This window comes from Loxodonta africana, chromosome 2 (assembly GCF_030014295.1).
Source record: "Loxodonta africana isolate mLoxAfr1 chromosome 2, mLoxAfr1.hap2, whole genome shotgun sequence".
Lineage (NCBI taxonomy): Eukaryota > Metazoa > Chordata > Mammalia > Proboscidea > Elephantidae > Loxodonta > Loxodonta africana.
In genome coordinates, this window is record NC_087343.1 from 195,537,329 (window position 1) to 195,556,705 (window position 19,377).

Genomic DNA, 19,377 nt, shown 5'->3' on the forward strand with positions numbered 1-19,377 from the left:
TTTAGTTTTCTTGTGGTGCTGTTACCGGAGAATGGCCGCGGTTCTTGTCTTCGGTGTAGGAAAGAATTCAAACACTGAGACAAATAGTGCCAAGCGGGCAGAGGTTTACTAGCAAGCAGAGGGTTGGTAGTAAAATTACGCTTAACTAGGAAGCGTCAAGTGGGCTACTCAAGTAGAGAAAGAATCTGTGTGCCCCATAGTTTTTTTAGGGTTTTAGGGTTTTATACCCTTTTTGTCTCTTCATCTGTCTCTGTTAACATTTAAAAGCCGGGACAAGACCCCCTACGAAGACTATTTCCTTGGCTTAAGGTTTAATTACCAAGTTAGGGATCTTATCAAGTTAGGGACTTTATCAAGCTAAGGACTTTATCAAATCAAAGACCCCTTAAAGATCATTTCCTTGGCTTAAAGTTTAACTATGTAGGGGCCATCTTACTGAGGAATGTCACCACTCCCTGCCTCTTCCTCTTCCCGAGTGAAGCTTTCCCCCTTCTCCTTACTGTGCCAGTTGCTCGATTAGGGTCCGTGCTCTGGAACAGCTGAGCCAATGAAATGTACTCCAAGTCAGAAAGAGCGAGAAAGTTTATTTAGGAGGTGTCCACCAATGGAAAATCTGACAGCAGTGCAGGCTGTCTCTATGGAGTCCCAAAAGGCATTTTTACATTACCCAGTCCCAGTGCCCTCAAGTCGATTCCGACTCATAGCAACCCTATAGGACGGAGTAGAACTGCTGCTTGTATATGATTTATACAAAGGTTGGACGTGTCTTTGTAGCCTGCAGATGGCATGGCTGGATGAGTTACTCATTACAAGGTAATTACAAGAGATTCTTTATTAGACTAAAGAGATACAGGCTGGGCATCTCCTTATCAGGCTAAAGATAAACATGCCAGACATTTGGGCTCTAATATTCTTGTTAGGGGTCGTAAGTCATAGGTGGCTGGACAGAGCAAAACAAAGTCATTAACAAAGGTATGTGGAAAGGAGAAGGCAGGCAAAAAGAAAAAAAGACTGTAGGTTCATCATGGTGTTAGTTATGTCAAGCTCTCAGTTGTCCATTTTGAAAAGGAGAAAACATGCTGCGGAGTACTCGGGTCACATGCCTTTACCTGCTTTGGTATCAGGATAATGCTGACCTCATACAACGAGATAGGAAGCTTCCCTCCTCTTCTACTTTTTGGAAGAGTTTGAGAAGAATTGTTAAATATTTTCAATACTAAGGGAGCAAAGGCCCTGAGATCAGGGGGTGCCTGTCTGAAAAATAGCGAAGAGACTGGTGTAGTTAGTTGAGAAGTAAGTAAAAGAGAAATAGACTACACTATTGGGGAGGTAATAGGGGGTTGAGTGTGGAATCTAGAGACTTAGTAAGACAGAGAACAGAGGGGCCTCCAAATCTGCAAACAAAATAATAATAGGCCAGGGCTCAGAAACAAAGCCATCACCCAGAACAATGGGGCAGGGTATCTAAAAATAGCCTGCAAACTTCTTTAAAGTTGCCTTTCAGAAGCAGCTGGAGAAAACCAGGCCCAGGGACATGCACAGGACATCCACCTGTGACCGCTGTGTGGCCTTCCACCAGGGCAGTGAGGGGCTACAGCCCCAGCCGGGGAATCGAACCCAGGGAACAGGAGACTGCGCAGGTGCGACACCCCATGATAAGTCCTGGTACGCGAATCTCAGAGGCCTCCAGGACAGGAGCCATCCTGGAAAGCAGCTGCGCGTCATGCACCTTAGACTATGAATAAACATGAATCTTTTCCCACCCAAGAACTTTTAAAAACTCGGGCCTGGCTTTCATTCTGGGAGATGAGGGTAAGCGTTGCTCTAGGCCCTCCTCGTCTCCGCTTGTAAGACTCTTCAATAAAGCTTTGCTTGTGTGGGAAACTACGTACTTTACCTGCTCATTCTTGACCAGTGAGAGGCAAGAACCTTATTCCTCTAACAATACTACTGCCCTTGCATGATTTGTTGTACCAGTGACTAGATGGGTAGTTTGTTTCAGGAGGAAGTGTTAGCAAGACTATTTTGCCCCCATATCTAAGCTGCTTCCTCCAATCTAGCTTTCATGTACAATAAAGATGACATTTTTCTTTTCATTTGGCTGTCTACTCTGTCTTCTCAGTTGGTTCTGGATCTGGGAGAGAAAGAGTTATTCATTGATCTGCTAATACCACAAAATTTAACAGTGTTAAGTGGTTGCAGGAGGTCAACTAAGGTAAGGGCTGAGTAGTTCCCACTGAATTTACCAACAGGTTTGTTGGAGACCCCAGTGAGATCTGTTTTCATCAAGTGAGAAGTGGGAAGTGCATACTACTATATCAAGAAGCACGACTGCAGTAGAAAGGAAAGAGAGGTGGCAGCCAGAGGGGAAAGACAAGTTTCTGTAATTTATTTATTTCTACATTAATCCTACCTGGCTGTAGAGGATGGCTTGGGGTGGCTTACAATAAAAACACATCAAGAAACAGAGGCAAGCTTCACCCAATGGGGAGAGGCTCCTGTCCTTCTGAGCAGAATTCTCAGAGGTCCCAATGGAATTCAGCTCACAGGGTCTACAGCAGTGTCCCTGATGCTGAACACTAGCTTTTCCTTTCTCCCTGTCTTATTTTCCTTATTCCCTCCTCCTCCCTCCTGGCATCACCTCCCAAATAAATTATATGTAATATCCCCACTCCCCAAAGTGTTAGCACAGAAATAAAAAAGGAAGAATTAACACTGGAAGAAAACAATATGAGTAAAAAGTCAAGATGAGAGAAGGCTGGATCCTCAGAGCCCAGGGGTACAGAGGAACCCAGCACTGAAAGGATTCTTTCTCGAAGTCTGGAGAGGAGTGATAATATGCTGGAGCCATGTTAGGCACTGTTGGGGCTTTAGGCTATTCTTCACCCATTCACCCCTGTCAAAACCTAAATTCTTAAGAGAAACACCAAAAATTAGTGTATTTTTTGTGAGCAGATATGATTCTAATCAATCGTCTTCAACCCAAACTTATCAGGAAGGTGCTCTGAAAATGGGACAGTAAAGATGGCTTATCATTATCATTGTCATGTTAACTTTACAGGAGATAGCATCAGGACACATGCAGGGTTCCAGGCAGTTGGAGTGGAGAAACAGACTCACAAAGCACACGCCATGCATTTTCCAGTCAGACCCTGGGTTCCCCGCTCCTGGAAACTGGCTCCACACAGATAACTCTCTAAAAGAACCCAATGCCTGAGGCAAAATTATCTCTGCTAAGCTGCTTATTAGGCTGTTGTTGTACTTGGTGACTTTAGGGAAACAGTTTCTTAATGGCTCAAGGTTCAAAAGGACATCTAAGAGCAGGTGGCCTGGGTGGGACACCCCAATTCCATGAACCCAGAAATCTGGATTCCAGGAGAATCAAAACGGTTTTGTCACACCACACACCATCCAGACTCACCCTCTACAGGGTGGTAGGAACTCATCTGCTGTGCCTCAGGCCATTTCTCCTGCTCTTCTTCTTGGGCCATACCTGAAGTCTTGGCAATCAATGGGGGTCACCGAGTGCAAGGTGGTCATTTCTAAACTAACTCCTGCCCCTGCCTGTTTCATCATTGTGGCCAGGCCCCCAAGAGAGCAGAACCCCTGGGATCCGGGAAGCAGCCAAGGGTGGCAGAGGCGCGGAGAGTCAGGGGCTTGGGTTCAGGTCCTGGATCTGCCACTCCACCACTCTGTAACCTGTCACCCCCTAGCTGTGCAATCTTGAGCAAGCCTGAACCTCATCCCAGGGTGGAGGGATTCCCTGAAGAAAGATCACTTGGGACTGAATGCAGGCTGCACCACTGCACTACTGTGTGGCCTAGCACAGGTTACTTAACTCCTGGGTCTCAGTTACCTCTTCTTGGAGGTATTGTTGTAGGGGGTAACCGAGAAAGGCTGTGAGTTAACCCCCTTGGCACACAGCAAGTGCTTGGTAGATGCTAGTCAATATCATTCCGTCTTTCATTCTCCATCATTCTTGGCACAGCCTCGGCGATTCACACAGCACCTTACAAAGGGAGTGCGTGGGGGAGGGGGCGGGGGGGAGGGGCAGCACGCCTGCCTGCACCCTTCACCCCCGCCGCGGGGTCTCGGGCGGCCAGTCGAGACAGCGGCAGTGCATTGTGGGGCTTGTAGTGCCGGGCTGGGGGTGGGTAGGTGGGCGCGGCCGCAGCAGTCGCAGCGGGTCCATTTTCTGCGAGCGGGCTTGGCCTGTGCAGTCAGCAGCCCTCGCCCAGCACCATGGCGCCGCGGCCGCTGGGTCCCCTGGTGCTGGCGCTGGGCGGCGCAGCAGCTGTGCTCGGCTCGGTGCTCTTCATCTTCTGGAAGGCCTACTTTGGCCGCGACCGGGAGCAGCGCTGGGACCCGAGCGAGGCCTGGTGGGGCGCGGAACCTGTCCGCCTCCCCGAGTGGGACGTGAGTGCCGGGCTGGGGGCCGCCAAGGGGGCGGGTGGACCAGGGTCTGTGCCTCAGCGCGTGTGGTGGAGGGATGTGGCCGCACCCCTGCGAGCGCTGGGGCACCCGGCTCGGGGGCTTGGTCGCCGGAGACTGCAGGCCCCGCGCGGACGAGCAGTCGTTGAGGAACCGAGGAGTGAGTAAGCGCGTTTGTGTGTGTGCGCGCTCCGCCACGCGACGCCGCGGTACTGAGGGTCTCCCGCCTGCCGGTGCCTTCTGGCGCGCGAGGGAGCTTGGCGGGGACGTCCGGGCAGCGATCCCCGGGCCTGCACCGGGTCCAGCCCGCTCCCGCCCGACGCCTGCGCAGCGCACGCGGCCGGGAGAATGCCGGGAGAAGCCCTTCATCTCGTGGGGCCAGCGAAGGAGTCGCGCGTCCCTGCTGTCCTGAGACGTGGGGATTATCAGAGGACGCTGAGGCTGTGGGAAGGGAAGGGAAGGGATTTTCCCCAGGTCACTCAGGGAGAACCCTAAGAGTGGAGTTTGAAATTCAGGACTCCAGGGGCAGTGCTCATCCCGCTCCACCAGACCGTGCTGCCTGATCTTTAATGGGTGGAGGACGGGATGTGCGCTTTCATGCCTTCGTTCTTCCCTCGAGAAGGGCCGGCGGGAGGTTGCCCGTCGCAGCCTGACCTTTGTCCTGCAGCCCGAGGACGAGGAGGAGGAGGAGCCGGCACTGGAGGAACTGGAGCAGCGCGAGGTGCTGGTGCTGGGGCTGGACGGCTCTGGGAAGAGCACATTCCTGCGTGTGCTGTCGGGGAAGCCGCCGCTGGACGGCCACTTCCCCACCTGGGGTTTCAACTCCGTGCGGCTGCCCACCAGGAACTTCCAGGTGGACCTGCTGGAGAGTGAGCAGATTCTCACCCCGTCCCCCATCACCTCAGCTGGCCCCAGACTTGGGCTCTCTGCCGGGTGATAGCGCCAAAATGCAGACCTAAGCAGGACAGACCCCTGTATGAGAAAGCCTTCCCACCACTCCCCGGGGCACAGTGTAGGGTCCAAGCTTTGTATACTGGAATATAGGGCCTTTCATGGTCTTGCATCTCCAGCTTGGTTGCCCGTCCCCAGGCCCTACTGAAATCTACATATCTAACACTGAAATACTAACAGTACCATGTGCCAAGCACTTGACAGGGTAAAACAAGAAATGGTGAGTTTATATACTTGAGGAAACTGAGAATCAGCAAGTTAAATAATTTATCCAAGATCACACAGCTGCTAAAGGGTGGAGCCAGCCTTAAATCAGGCCTCTGGCTCCAAGGCCTCCCTGTTAAACACCTTGCTGCACTACTTGGACTGAAGGGGTGCTTGCTGTTCTGACCTCCTGTCCCTTGTACGTGTTCTTCCTTCAGCCTGAAAAGTCCTCTTTTGGTGGTAAACTGCTTCTTAGTCTTAAAGATTTAATTTAAGTATAACTTTCCTGGCTAGGTTAGGGGCTTCTCCACTGGGACCCTTGAGCCCGTATGCCTCCTTCTCCTGTGGTATTTGCCACATACCAGCTGACTAGGCCATGGCACCTGGGGCACAGACAGGTCTGACCCATCTCTGGCCCCTAGGGCCCCAGACACAGGCACCTGGGATAGCTTGTTGTGAGTGATCAGGGAAGGTCCGAGCAGCCCCCTGCCCTCAGCCCTAGGACTTCTTGGGTTCCTGAAGGAGAATGGCAGAGGGTATCGAGAGGGTATGAGTATTCTACCCAGGGACAAGTGGACTTCCTCCTCTTCAGGGCACTCAGACCCACAGAGACTGGCTGGGTTTGGTTAGATGCTAAGTGGTGGATCAGGCTCTGAGGACCTGGTGCTGGCCTAAATGGGTCCACTCCTTTGTTCACAAGCACTCCCTGCTGACTTGGCTACAGCTGCTGCTTTCCTCCCTGGTTGGAGCAAACATTGATCCAAAAAAAAAAAAAAACCCAAACCCACTCCTGTGGAGTCAATTCTGACTCATAGTGACCCTGTAGGACAGAGTAGAACTGCCGGGTGGAGTTTCCAGGGAGCGCCTGGCAGATTTGAACTGCCGACCTCTTGGTCAACAGCCGTAGCACTTAACCGCTACGCCACCAGGGTTTCCAAACATTGATAGTTGCCTGGAATTCTAGTCCTTTTAACAAGCTTTTCCTGGTACCCTCTCTGTGCCAGGGACACACGTCATGTGGGGCCTCTGCACTTGAGGCCTTCTCAGTCTAACAGGCAATAGATACCCCCCAACTGTGGGAGGCGGGGATTGGTATTTTAGTGTTACCCAGGGCCTGATGGGTAACAGTCGAAACTCAGTAGGTCACTCTGCCAGGATTAAGCCCATACATTTCCATCAAGACCTGGGGGGTTCTACCTCCCCACAATAGTCACTTCCCTGTGGCACCCCACAATGCCCTGCCTGGGGCCTGGTGGAGATTGGGCCGTTTGTGGACAGTTGATGATTGAACAAATGAATTCAGCACTCACTGATGATGTTTCCCCTTCCCCATCCTATATCCAGTTTTTTACGAGTTCCCTCAGCTTTATCCTCCACTAGATTCTGAATCTGTCTACTTCTCCCTGTCTCCAACTGTGCCTCCTGGGTCCAAGCTACCATCATCTCCCCTCAGCACTGCAGCAACCTCCTCACCGGTCTTCCTGCTTCCATTTCTGTCCCCATGATAGCCAGAGGGATCCTCCAGAAAATCATGTCAGATCATGTCACTCAGAACCCACAACCTCCCCGGCCTGCACCTGTGTAGTGCAGCCACAGTTAGCCTCGCGGGGCACACCCCTCCTCCTCCCATAGGTGGTGCCTCAGCCACCCTGGCCTTCTTCCTTCCAGCCTGTTCTCCCCTCTGCCTGTCAGGCTTCTTCCATGGCTGGTTTCTTCTCATAATCCCAGAGTCAGTTCACATGCCACCTCACTGGGGAGACTTTCCCAGACCACCCGCTCCAAAACCAGCCCCTGCTGCTTTCACTCTTCCTGTTCTCTTTCCTCCCTTTCTCAAAGGTGTTTATGTGTCATTGCTACGTCCACTCCGAATGGGAGTGGCGGCGGGGGGGAGTGCCTTGGAAGCAGGGCCGCTGCATGCCTTGCTCCCCTCTGCATCAGCACCCAGGTCAGTACTTGGCACCTAGCGAGCACTCAGTAAGTACTTGTTGAGTGCCTGCTGTGTCCTAGGCACTGTGCTGAGGGCTTTGGGGGATCCAGAAGTAAATAGCTCTAACTCTCAAAGAGCTTAGAGTCCACAAGTGTCAGAGGTGGAACTAGAAACCCTGTGATGCAGGTCAACCAGTGTGGACTGCAGAGGGCCAGAAAGCAGCAGGAAGGCACCCCAGGCTGAGGGCACTATGTGGGCAGGCATTGAGCACGGCATTTCCAAGGAAAGAGAATGGGGTGACCAGGCTGAATGAGAGAAGAAGTGGAGGGCTGGGCACAGGTGGGGCAGGGGACCGGGGAGTCCTGACTTTTAGGCACCGGGACTCCTGGCTTCTGATCACAGCTATCACTGACCCAGAAGGAAGCTGGAAATTGGCCGGAGGGAAGGTAGCCAAGAAGAGAGATACCGGGAGGACCATTTATTGCGCAATCCTATGACAAGTACGTTGCATATGGTATCTTTGAGTTTACTGCAGCCTCTCAGGTGAGGTTAGTGTGGAGGGGACTGGTTCTTGAAGGCAGCGACTTGTCCCAAGTAGACCCTGCAGGGCTGAACCCAGGTCTGCTTGGCACTGGGGCCTATGATCTTTTCTTTGCCCCAGCTGGTGGCACCTCAGGAAGCAGAAAGTGGGGTGGAACTATGTACGGCAAGCCAGGGCCAAGGACAGCTCTGAGCTGGCCCCTGGCCTCTCCACAGTTGGTGGCAGCCAAAACCTGCGCTTCTACTGGAAGGAATTTGTGAATGAAGTGGATGTGCTGGTGTTCGTGGTGGACTCAGCTGACCGGCTGCGTCTGCAGCGGGCCCGGCAGGAGCTGCACAAGCTGTTAGACAAGGACCCTGACCTGCCTGTCGTCGTGGTGGCCAACAAGCAGGTGAGGGCCATGGGGAGGCTGGCTCAGGTCACCTGGGCAGGGCAGGGCAGGAAGCACTCGGGTTCAGACCCGGGCCCGTGGCCTGGTGAGCCTGGCTGAGATACTGTCCGCACCTTCTCTGCCTATGCCCTGGCCTCATCCCTGATCTCTGTCCTCCTTCCTCTCTGCTTCTCTATCTGTCACCCTGGAGAGATGAAAAAAATAATTATGAAGCACTTGGTGACTAACTGAAAGGTTGGGGGTTCAAGTCCACCCAGAGGTGCCTTGGAAGAAGGGCCTGGCAACTTCAAAAAATCAGCCCTTGCAAACCCTATTGAGCACAGTTTTACTCTTGTCACACATGGGGTCACTATGAGTCAGGATCAACTCGATGGCAGGTGGCTGGTTTTTATGTGCCTAGTGTGGTGCTGAACAACATGTTTTTATTGATCCTACAAGGTATGGGATACTCTCCCCATTTTACAGGTAGGGAATCCGAAGCTCAGAGAGATTTTGTAATCTTCCCGAAGTTATACTTGAAAGTGGTGGAGTGGAAGTATCTAATTCTGAAACCTGTGTTTTCTACTCTGCTGTGCCCTCGTGACTTCTGGCTTTAGACCAGAGAGCCAACACTGGGAAGCGGGGAGAAGTAGAATGGATTACATAATAATAACTAATACGTATTGCATGCCTGTGGTGTGCCAGGCACAGTGTTAAACACCTGACAATCGTGATCTCATCTAAGTCCTACAAGAAGCCCATGCTGTTATCCCTGCTTTATAAATATTGAGACCTGGAGAAGTACCTAAAGTTACAGAAAGTTTGTGGCAAAGCCAGAACTTGAGCTTGGATCTTCTCAAAGTTCTCGATCTTAACCTCTACACTGTACTGCTGCCAGAACCAGGAGCTGCCCTGGACCTTGCAGCCCTCAGCATCACAGACCTTAGGTGGCATTCTCAGCACCTGTGAGACAGCCACAGTATAGAGCCCTGTCATAGCTCTTGGGACCTGAGCTGTGGGACCTTTCAAACCTGCTTAGACAGAGGTTGTACATCTTTGACCTCGGGTTTCCCCTACCTATCGGGAAAAACTTGACGAACATTTATGAATATAATGACCATATGTCCTGTTGGCCCAGGACAGTCCCATTTATGCCGTTATTCTGGTATCACTATTACTAGTGTCCCCTCTGAGTCTCAGAAGTACCTGGTTTGGACAATAAATTATATCATCATCCTGTTTATAAACTATAACTTACAACAATTTTGGACCAACAGGAGACCATATGCTAGGTCCTACAAAACATTCTATTATTCTTCTAAGATGAGTCATTTTAATCTTGGGCCAGAGTTAGAATATAAAATGTACCATCACCAGCCATGCTACACAGTGGCCCCTTTTTTTCCTTTAGCCAGGGTCTGGGGGAAGTAAGGCCCTTGTCTGGGACATGACACACTGGTGAGTTTAGGGAACTGAGGTGGGATTACTCTAAGGGTCATAAGCTTTGTCATCACAGTGCCTGACACAGTAAGTGCTCAGTTTCTTACCTGAGTGGCTGATGACGGATGACAAGAGCTTGGTACAAAGGAGAGTCAGAGATGAGGGAAGAGTATCAAGTTTAGACCAAGGGTTCCAGAGGCTAGCTCTGGGAATTGGGCCTGATGCTCCCCAGGTAGCCCAAGTTGTTTTATGAATGCCAAGGGTGGGAGCATGCTGGGAAACATGGTTGCCCTGTTCTGTTCTGACTGTCTACTCTGTTTCCCCAGGACCTGAGTGAGGCCATGAGCGTGATGGAGCTGCAGCGGGAGCTGGGGTTGCAGGCCATCAACAGCCAGCGTGAGGTGTTCCTCTTAGCGGCCAGCATTGCTCCTGCAGGGCCTGGCTTCAATGATCCTGGCACCGTGCACATCTGGAGGCTGCTCCTACAGCTTCTCTCGTAGGCTGGATCCCCTGCTGAGTTCCCCACCCTGGGACCCAGTCCTCCCGCTGCTTCTGCTTCTTCATCGCTGCCTGGGGCCTAAAGTGGAGCCATGTGGCAGCACTTCCCTTCTCTCCTCCCCTCAGGAGGGGCTTGGTGGAGCCAAGAACCTTACAGAAAGCCTTCCTGGGGCTGTGGTTGTGGGGCTGAAGCAGAGAGGGAGGAAAGAAGGCAGAGGGTAGGAGAGGATGATGTCCTGCCCATCCCAGAACAAAATGGTGGCCCAGCCTTCCGTAGTGAAGACCCCATCTCTCTTACCTGGACAGTGAAATGCTCAAGGCTCTGCCCTCGCCTCCCTGCAGTCCCAGGGATGGAAGGACCGTGTAGGTGTCGGAAGTACTCCAGGAGTCACGAGGTCTCCCAGTCTCAACTGTTCCTTCCTGGTGACATGTGGGCAGGTTTTGGGCAGTACCCATGAGCCTTGCCTCCCAGCCCTGCAGTGTACTCCAGCCCCAGCTCTGCCTGACTCGCTGTGGCCTTGTGTAGTCTCTCTGCCTTCCTGTACCCGAGGCCATCATTTTTAAAGGGATGTGATTTCAGTGGTCTTTTCTGACTTGGACTGAGCCCTGGTGGTGCAATGGTTAAGTGTTCCGCTGCTAACCAAAAGGTTGGCAGTTTGAACCCACCGGCTGCTCCATGGAATAGAGATGTGGCAATCTGCTTCCGTAAAGATTACAGCCTTCAAAACTCTATGGAGCAGTTCTGCTCTGTCCTGTAGAGCCACTGAGTTGGAATTGACTTGATGGCAGTAGGTTTTTGGGTTCTTTTTCTGACCTGGAGATGTGTTTCCCAGCCCTGGAGGTAAGAAGTGTTAGAACAGACCTGGAGATCCTAGCAAAGAACTTTCTGAAGACCTCCCTGTTTCTCCCTTGAGTCAAGGCCTGGCCTGCCAGCCTCTCCTGACTGCAGAGTAAGAGACATTCACCCGCTGGTCAGAAAAACTGAAGGCTGTTTTGTTTCTTTCCTAACCTGGAGACAGAAGCTGCTGCTGCTCTCGCACTAAGCACTATCTGTGCCAATGCCCATGTTTACCTGAGTCTGGGGAAGGGAGGAGCCCGTGTCCCCGGAAGAAGACTGTCCATGGGAGCTGGGTGTCAACCTCAGACCTGCATTTTATTTATTTATTTATAAACAGAACAGGCCAAAGTTCTAGGCTTTATTCTTCGGTGCTGTTACCAAAACCCAGGATGATTGTCATGGAAAATTTGGAAATAGCTAGAATCATGAGATGGCTGTAGCTCCTCCATCACCTGGCCTTTGAGCTATCTGATATCATAATGCTTCACATTGATCCCCAGTGAACTTCCACTCCACCACTTGGCCTGGTACGAAGGATGCAGACCCCTACTGTGTAGATAACAGTCGGTTCCGGGAGAGGACATTTTTATCCTGTGAATACAGGTGAAAAGAAACCTTTGGGTGGGGATGTAGCAGAGCAAGCCACAGGGTGGCCTCAGGTGCATCGCTCAGCCTTTCTAGACCTGTTTCTTCCCCAGCAGAGCTGGACGGTAGCACACGCCATGGTGTTCGTGTACCTCCATGATCAGCCAGCTTCAGGACTATCCCTGTTGACACTTGTCTTTAGTGCAGGCGAAAGGAGCCTTCTGTCTGTGAGGGGCCACTGAATAATCAATAGGCACAACTGGAAATTTTTTTCTTAGAGAAGATACCCAACTCTGTTTGCTTTTGACTTAGGAATAGAGATTGTGTGCGTTTGTTCCATTTGCTGTTCACCGATTATTCCTCAGTTCCTCCCACGGCCATTGGAGGAGGAGGCACCTGGGACGCAAGAGGGAGCGCCAGAAGCAAGCTGGTCGTTAGAAGAGTGGGTTTTAAAGTGACATTTGTAATTCTGCTTTTCATGACTTTTCATTTTGTCATTGGAAATGTGAGAGACTACTTTGTTCTGTTAACACCACCCTGTTCTCCAGTGCTTGCAGGTTGCCTCTGGGACCAGCATTAATTGTTGAGGGGGGCCCTTTTTTCCTAATTAAGATCTCTTTTTGGGCTACTTTTATCAGCGATGCCTCTGAATGATTGGGTTCAGTAACACATTGGAGGACAAATACCACTGAGCAGCACCAAAGGTACTCAGTGCCACCCCTCCTTGTGACACAATATAGGCATTCTCCTGCCTGTGGTTTGCCTCACCACGTCTATGGTTGATGGCTACTCCCTTGTGGGGCTGCTGGCCCATCACCCAAAGTGACAAACTTTGCTATCTGCTGTGGTTTCTACCAGGCTAGGGCAGGAGAGGCTGAGGACGCTGCTGACCAGGACTGGACTGGAGAAAAATTAGGAACAGGCCTTTCTTAAGAACCTCAGCTCACTGTGTGGCCTGCTGATACTTACCCAGTAGCTCGTGAATATTCCTTTCTGATTCCAGAACCCAGACCATCTGCTCTTAGGAACCAGCACAGTTACCCCAATGAAGATGGCTGTGAGGCTCTGGATCTGCCAGTGGGTAGGCTACTGACCTGTTGAACTTGTGCCTGTTATTCACCCTGGCCCTGGATGTCTAGGCAAGGGCTTTTGTTGTCAAGTTATTTAAACGAAGCTATGGTTTCTGTCTGACCTGTTGCCATCCCTGAGAAGAGACCAACCTGACCCAGAGTTTGGACATTTAGATGGTCTGGGCAAGAGGTCTCCCGAGGCCGCTGGGACTGCCATGTCAGACTGCCTGCCCATCCCAAGAAGTCACCTCTGGTTTCTCTTGGTGCCCAGAATTGCAGGTGTTTAAACTTGCGCAGCAGCAGCAGCAGCGTTCAGCTGTAAGGACTGGAGGAGGGTGAAAACCTCACGGCCTCACATCCTCTGCAGAGATGTTGAGGAGACTCTGACAACTCCTGCTGACTGCCTCAGTGAGACACCAGATCCTCCACAAAGCATGTCCACCTGTCTTTGGAAAACATTGTTGTTCTTATGCTTATTTGGGTAGGAGTTGCCAGCATTTCAAACCAGCTGCTGAAACCAGCCTGTGGCATTTGTTATGTACCTGCCCCCAACCCCAGAGCTTTCAGTGGCTAATTATTTTGAATACAAAGTCCTTTCTAGTAGTTATGAAAAAGGGGACCTGTTAAGGGACAGGATTCCCACCAAAGATCCAGAAGTTAAGGGAGCCCTGCTGGCTCAGCCTGTCCCCTGAGAACCCAGGCCACAGGACTGCCAAGGACAAACTGCATAAAGTGGGAGTAGCCCTGGATGTTTGAGGTCAAAATAAATGCCAAAAACCGACGTGGTTTCATTTGATTTTAAGAAGTCGGTGCTGGTTGCAGGGAGGAGCAGCTATAGTGTGGTGCCAGAACACTTCCTTGTGACCCAGTAACCTGTCCTGTCAAACACCAAGTCCCAGCCCCCGGACCTTCAGCCCATGTCGGGGAAGGCGGCTGCAAGGAACATCAGCTTTGGCCTAATCAATACTTTTTGAGGTGTCAAAACCATTCCCCATCCCTTGAGAGTTCTTCCTGATTCAGGGATAGGGCAGAGCTGGTTTAGAAATAGGAGCAAAGAAATCTGACAGCCTCCATGCCAAAGGTCAGAATGGGGGTCACAGAACCACACAACCATTCATCCCACAGGCATCTCTGCACTTGCCTCAAGCCAGGCTCCCTGGATTCCCAGGTGAGGTCCCTGCCCTCAAGCTCAGTCTGGTGGCGGGTGTCAGGCACATTAAAGCCTTAAGACAGTGATAAGTATTGCTTTACAAGTCCAGGGCGAGGGGAGTACAGGACACTTAACGCGATCCGGGGCAGGGGATGGTCAGGAGGTTGCTGAAAGTTGGCACTTGACCTGTGAGAGGAAACAAAGGTAAGGGCCAGCCTAGTAAAAGGCGTGAAGGTGAGGCCACATACATGTTTGGAATCCTGTGGAGGACGTGAGTTACCAGGCTCCTGCAAGCCCTGCTTCAGGCCAGGTCTGAAAGGTTGTGCTCACAGTGGTTACAGGCCTGGAGTCTAACTGTGCGGGCTTCTAAGACTCCCCCAGCTTGCCCAGTTGCCAGCTTGCCTTGTTTGTGTAGGGATGGCTGGGCTGCCTTCAGGGGCCAGAGGGGAGGACAGCTAACAAAGAGCCTAGGTTTGTTAAACCTGGCTTCACGCCTTAGTTTCCTTACCTGGCAGATGAGGATAAAGCCATGTACTGCACAGTTTTACATGGAATGAGTTATGTAAGAAGACCAAGCCCTGCTCAAGAGCAGCGGGAAGCAGATTACCGGGGCTTCTAGGAGAAACTTTAGGAATAGGAGGGTTTCTGTACTAACAGTTGGGGATAAAGTATCAACTCAAGAAAATACCAAGTCCCCATCCTACAAACTGATCGTCATCTCTATGTAAGTCATCATCACCTCACATGCCACCAAATCAGGCAGGTCTGGCCACAAAGCAAGCAATGCAGTGTCCCCTAGTGTTTGGCACACAGTAGCATGGTATTCAGTAATCCCAGACAGCCCCGGAAAGGAGGTTTGGGGACCGTGGGTTCATTTTGGGCCAAGGCCAAGACAATGGTCCACAGAAAAGCAGTGATGGCAGGTAACATGAGGGCAGACCAGGAGCAGCAGGTATAGCTCCCCAGGGCCACAGGGAGTCAGCCCACCAGTCCACAGCTGAGGGATGGGGCTAGCACTGGCAAGGCTTGCCCCTTCCAAGCAGCCCAGCGTTCCTGTAGAAGGCTTAATGGAACTGCTCTGCAGGAAACCAAGGCAGACAGCAATGGAACCAAGAATGGGAGAAGAGGGAGGCTAGATGTAAGATGGCACGTGAATGACGCAGAGCTGAAGGTCGGGATGGCCTCCTTGCCCTGGGGCAGCCTCAGGACTTGGCTGGGAGGGACAAATACAAAACAATCAGAAAAGTAAAATAGCCTTGTTTTATTACGTACAGTCTATATTCAAACAAGCAAACCACCTACTCTGCAAACTGCAGGCTCTGGCTTTTCCCTTAGACCCCAGAAGAACACAAACGAGAGCCTCTGGGAGATTTCCTTAGCATCAGCCCCCTCCCCAGGGGGGGCAGGAATGTGTGTGTGTAACCTTTTGATTCCATGGGGTTTGGCCAGCCTCATCTGTCATCACACACCCCTCCTTGCCTTAACCCTGGGCTTCAGCTTCTCTGGTCCAGAAGGTGTCAGCCAGGGATGGGCGTAAACCAGTCACTCAACCTCCATCTTATTCTTCTGCAAAGAATCAGTGAAGGCTTGCCACTCGGCGGGGTAGAAACGTTTATAGACGTTGATCTTATTGCGAATCTGTTTCGGGGTATCTTGATAGTAATTCTTCTCATCCCGAGCCATGGCCTAAAAAGGAAGAAAGGCCACTTAAGGAAGGCTGGACAGATAAGGGCTCAAATCCTAGCTCTGCCTCTGGGCAAGCCACTTTTGTCTCTGAGGTTCAGATTCCTCACCTCAAGTTACGGTGTACACGAAGCCCCTTTGCACTGAAAGGCTGGGGAAACAGGTGCGAAGGTCATCAGGGACCAGGCAGGTCTGAGAGTAGCCAGGCGGGAGCTGGGGCCAACCGAGGAGCTCGTGCTCCGTGCACAGTCAGCTACCTCAGCATGGGCACGGGGCCCAGTGTAGCTAGAGCTTCTGATTTTTAAGAGAAGCCAAAAATAGGGACTTTTATTTAAAATCGCTCATAATTAAGATGGAAACTATTCCCCGTGTGAGTGAAACAACCTATCTGTGAATGGGGAGTGATCACATGCCAGTCTATGCCTGCTCTGAACATCCTGTTAACATTAGATCCCTGCCCATGGGATCCATTTCCTAGTCTCTTTGGTTCCCTTTCTTTCTATTCAGTCTCAGGAAAACAGGCACTAGACAAGCAGATGGGAAACCCTGGTGGTGTAGTGGTTAAGAGCTACAGCTGCTAACCAAAAGGTCGGCAGTTTGAATCCACGAGCACTCCCTGGAGACCCTATGGGGCAGTTCTCTGTCCTACAGGGTCGCTATGAGTTGGAACTGACTCGACTGCAACTGTAATGGGTAGGCCAGCAGACCAGGCCATGCATGGCCCAGGGTGTCTTCCCACCAGCCCCTGTGGTTCTTCCTGCCAGGCCTGAGCCACTCACCTTATAATCTTCCCCATGGTTCTGCACCATGTAGCGTACGTAGTCAATGAGATCCCGAGACAAGGTATTTCCTTTCTTTTCTGGGAGGCTGGCTTCTGCCTCCAGGTCTGGGGTGAGAGAAGCCACAAGAAATGACGCTTTGCCTCTGCACTATTTGAGCTGTTCAATCATCCCTTCATCCAATCCCAAGCTGCCAGCCAATACTCCAGCCACCTGGTGGGCGTTGCCTCCCAACCCCCAAATTCATTATTGGAACCTTCCTTTCCAAGCCCTTCAGATCCCAGACTCTGCCTCCTACGGTATAATCATGCATCAGTGTGGCAACTAACTGAAAGGTCAGTCACCTCTCTCCAGGCCTCAAATGAGTAAAACGCAATGCCAAAATTATAACCTCTATTTTGCACAATGTCCTGAGGATACAGATGAAGATACACTCCCAGCTCACAAGGCAAGGATCCTTCCTAGCTCAAAAACTCTCTGGTTGAGAACCTCTTAAATCAATACACGAAATAAAAGAGGTCTGAATAAATGAGAACTAGAGCTGCGGGTACTGGGCCATGAGCAGGGCCAGGCATCTCACTGCTCCATGCAGGGAAAATGTAGGCAGTGGAGCCAGATAATGGCTTCACTTTGGAAATAGCTGGGTGACCCGGGCAAATACGTCCCCATCTCTCAACTATGAAGGGAAAGTAAGAGCAACCTCATGGAACTGTAATGACTATTAAATAAGACTGTCAAATCTTATCCAGGGATTGGGTGCTAAACTACTTAGAGTCAAAATTATCCTCAACAGTAATAAATAATTAATGGCTTTATACATATAATCCTGTACAATAATTCTAATGAGAACCACTGAGATAGAGTAAAGACAGGAACAAAAGGGATTCTATATCAAATGCCTGGCCATTAAAACCACTTTGCCTTCCGGAGAACTACTGAAAATCCCAGGCAAGAAATGAGAAGGATGGATGAAGACTTCGAGTATTCCTGCTTCCCTGCAGGGTTTACCTTCTTATGTTCTAATACTCAGCCTCTATAATATATACGAAATAGATTTATAACTGGGAAGATTAAATGAGACAATGGAATCTCTAAAATCAGTATATTCTTAAATTCATGAGAAGCCCAACACCTGCCTGAGACTCAGTGGTTTCTTTTCTGTCCTCAGGCACCTGGCTGCCTCCTCCCTGGATATCTTTCTAACCTTAGTTTACACACTTGAGTTTAGTCAGTAGACTGAATATCCAAGCCAAGGAAACATGTTGTTCGCACTCTGTGAGCCCTGCACCAGCTCACTGCTCCCCCATGAACCTCGGTTTCTCCATCTGTAAAATGAGGGCATCTGAGGACCCTTTCCAGCTCTGACACTGCAGGATGATGACCTGGAGGCATGTAGCCCAAACCCACCATTCAACACATAGGGCTTCCGCACCAGCTCCTTCGTCCTCTCAACATCCACCTCCATGGCGTGTACCTGCAAAGAACAGAGCCTGTGAGGAGACCAGGAGACAAACGATCTTCAGTGAGGAAAACATCCTGCCCATCCCAACAGAGCTACAGAAGAATCCCTGCCCAAGGCCCAGAACTAGGTAACAGGGAGAACCAATGCCCTGAATCCTCCGTCAACTAGAATCCATGGTTCCCAGAAGAAACACAAGAAAACAATTCATATTTCTTTGTCTATCTGTAAAATGGGTATAACACTCCTCACCTGCCTCACTTAAAACAATGCATTTGAAAATACTTTAGAATTTACAATGAGAAGGAGATATCAGATAGCTACTCTACGGGGAGGAGCTACCTGACAGTGTTTGGCTGTCACTTAGCATGTGTTCAAGAAGTAGTAATGCCATTTCCCTCTTGCGGGAAGGAATAAAAAGGAACCTGCCTAAGGGCACTGGGACAAATTCATTCAGCAAGTCCCTTCATTAAGTTAACTACTTTTTGACCACTGATTACATCCTAAGCACCACTGGGGGTTTAGTGGGGAACAAAACAAAGTCCTTGTCCTCAAGGAGTGTAAGGGGAGGAACAGACATTGACAATATATATCATCAAGTAGTTACAAGTGCAAGGAGGCCTAGTGGCACAGTGGTTAAGAGCTCTGCTGCTAACACAAAGACTGGTGGTTCAAACCCACCAGCGGCTCTTCAGTAGGAAGATGTGGAAATTGGCTTCCATAAAGATTACAGCCTTGTAAACACTATGGCGCAGTAGAAGTCTGAATCCACTCCATGGCACACAGCAGAACAGTTACAAGTGCTATAAATTTAAAAAAAGCAGGGAAGGGGTTAGGGAGTGAAGCAGGATGCTGTTTTAGAAAAGGTGGTCCAAAAAGCAAAGACTTATTGGGAGCCAGCCCTAGAAAGCCTCAAGCCAAGGATGGCTGGATGACTAGGGAGGAGGTAAGAGAAATTGTAGAGGGGCCCTCAACTTCAGTTAGTGCAAGCTCCGCGGGTGCCTGTAGGGAGATCGCAAACTCGGGAAGGGAGTGAGCGAGGTGATCGACACACTGAAGTTCTGACCCACGGCTAAGCATGGCGGGGGTGGGGCGGCAAGGGCCGAGACTCTGCCACGTCAGTACCTTTTTCTTTCGGAGGGGCACGGCCTTGTTGGGGTCCATGGCCAGCCCCATCTCGGCCAGGTTCTGCCGCACCGATTTGGCGTGGTCCCAGGCATGTCGGATATGGGAGCTGTGGACGGAGGGAAATCGCGGGTCCGTCACATCACGCGCAGTTCCATTCCGAGGCCCGCTGCCTCCCAAACCCCGGCCCCCTCACCACTCGATACGAGGCGCTGCCTTCCGTCGAGCATTCCGATTCAGCCGCTTCCGGTTGACATTGTAACCGAACTTCTGCCTCCGAGTCTTGCCCTTAGCCTTGGGCATCGCGGTGACCACAGAACCAACAG

The 19,377-nt window shown here is 50.9% G+C and overlaps 2 protein-coding genes across 2 annotated transcripts; one reads left to right on the plus strand and one right to left on the minus strand.

The window, feature by feature from the left end:
• Nucleotides 1-4,210: 4,210 nt before the first annotated feature.
• Nucleotides 4,211-15,258, plus strand: ARL10 (ADP ribosylation factor like GTPase 10). The gene is made up of 4 exons (XM_003404675.4): nucleotides 4,211-4,416; nucleotides 5,099-5,300; nucleotides 8,270-8,445; nucleotides 10,191-15,258. The coding sequence occupies exons 1-4, from the start codon at nucleotides 4,243-4,245 to the stop codon at nucleotides 10,362-10,364; spliced, it is 726 nt and encodes a 241-aa protein (XP_003404723.1). The 5' UTR covers nucleotides 4,211-4,242; the 3' UTR covers nucleotides 10,365-15,258.
• On the minus strand, nucleotides 15,252-19,377 carry NOP16 (NOP16 nucleolar protein). The gene is made up of 5 exons (XM_003404676.4): nucleotides 19,248-19,377; nucleotides 19,052-19,160; nucleotides 17,875-17,941; nucleotides 16,468-16,574; nucleotides 15,252-15,691 (listed from the first exon to the last, which is right to left on the minus strand). Exons 1-5 carry the CDS (start codon nucleotides 19,352-19,354, stop codon nucleotides 15,548-15,550), a joined length of 534 nt encoding a protein of 177 aa, XP_003404724.1. The 5' UTR covers nucleotides 19,355-19,377; the 3' UTR covers nucleotides 15,252-15,547.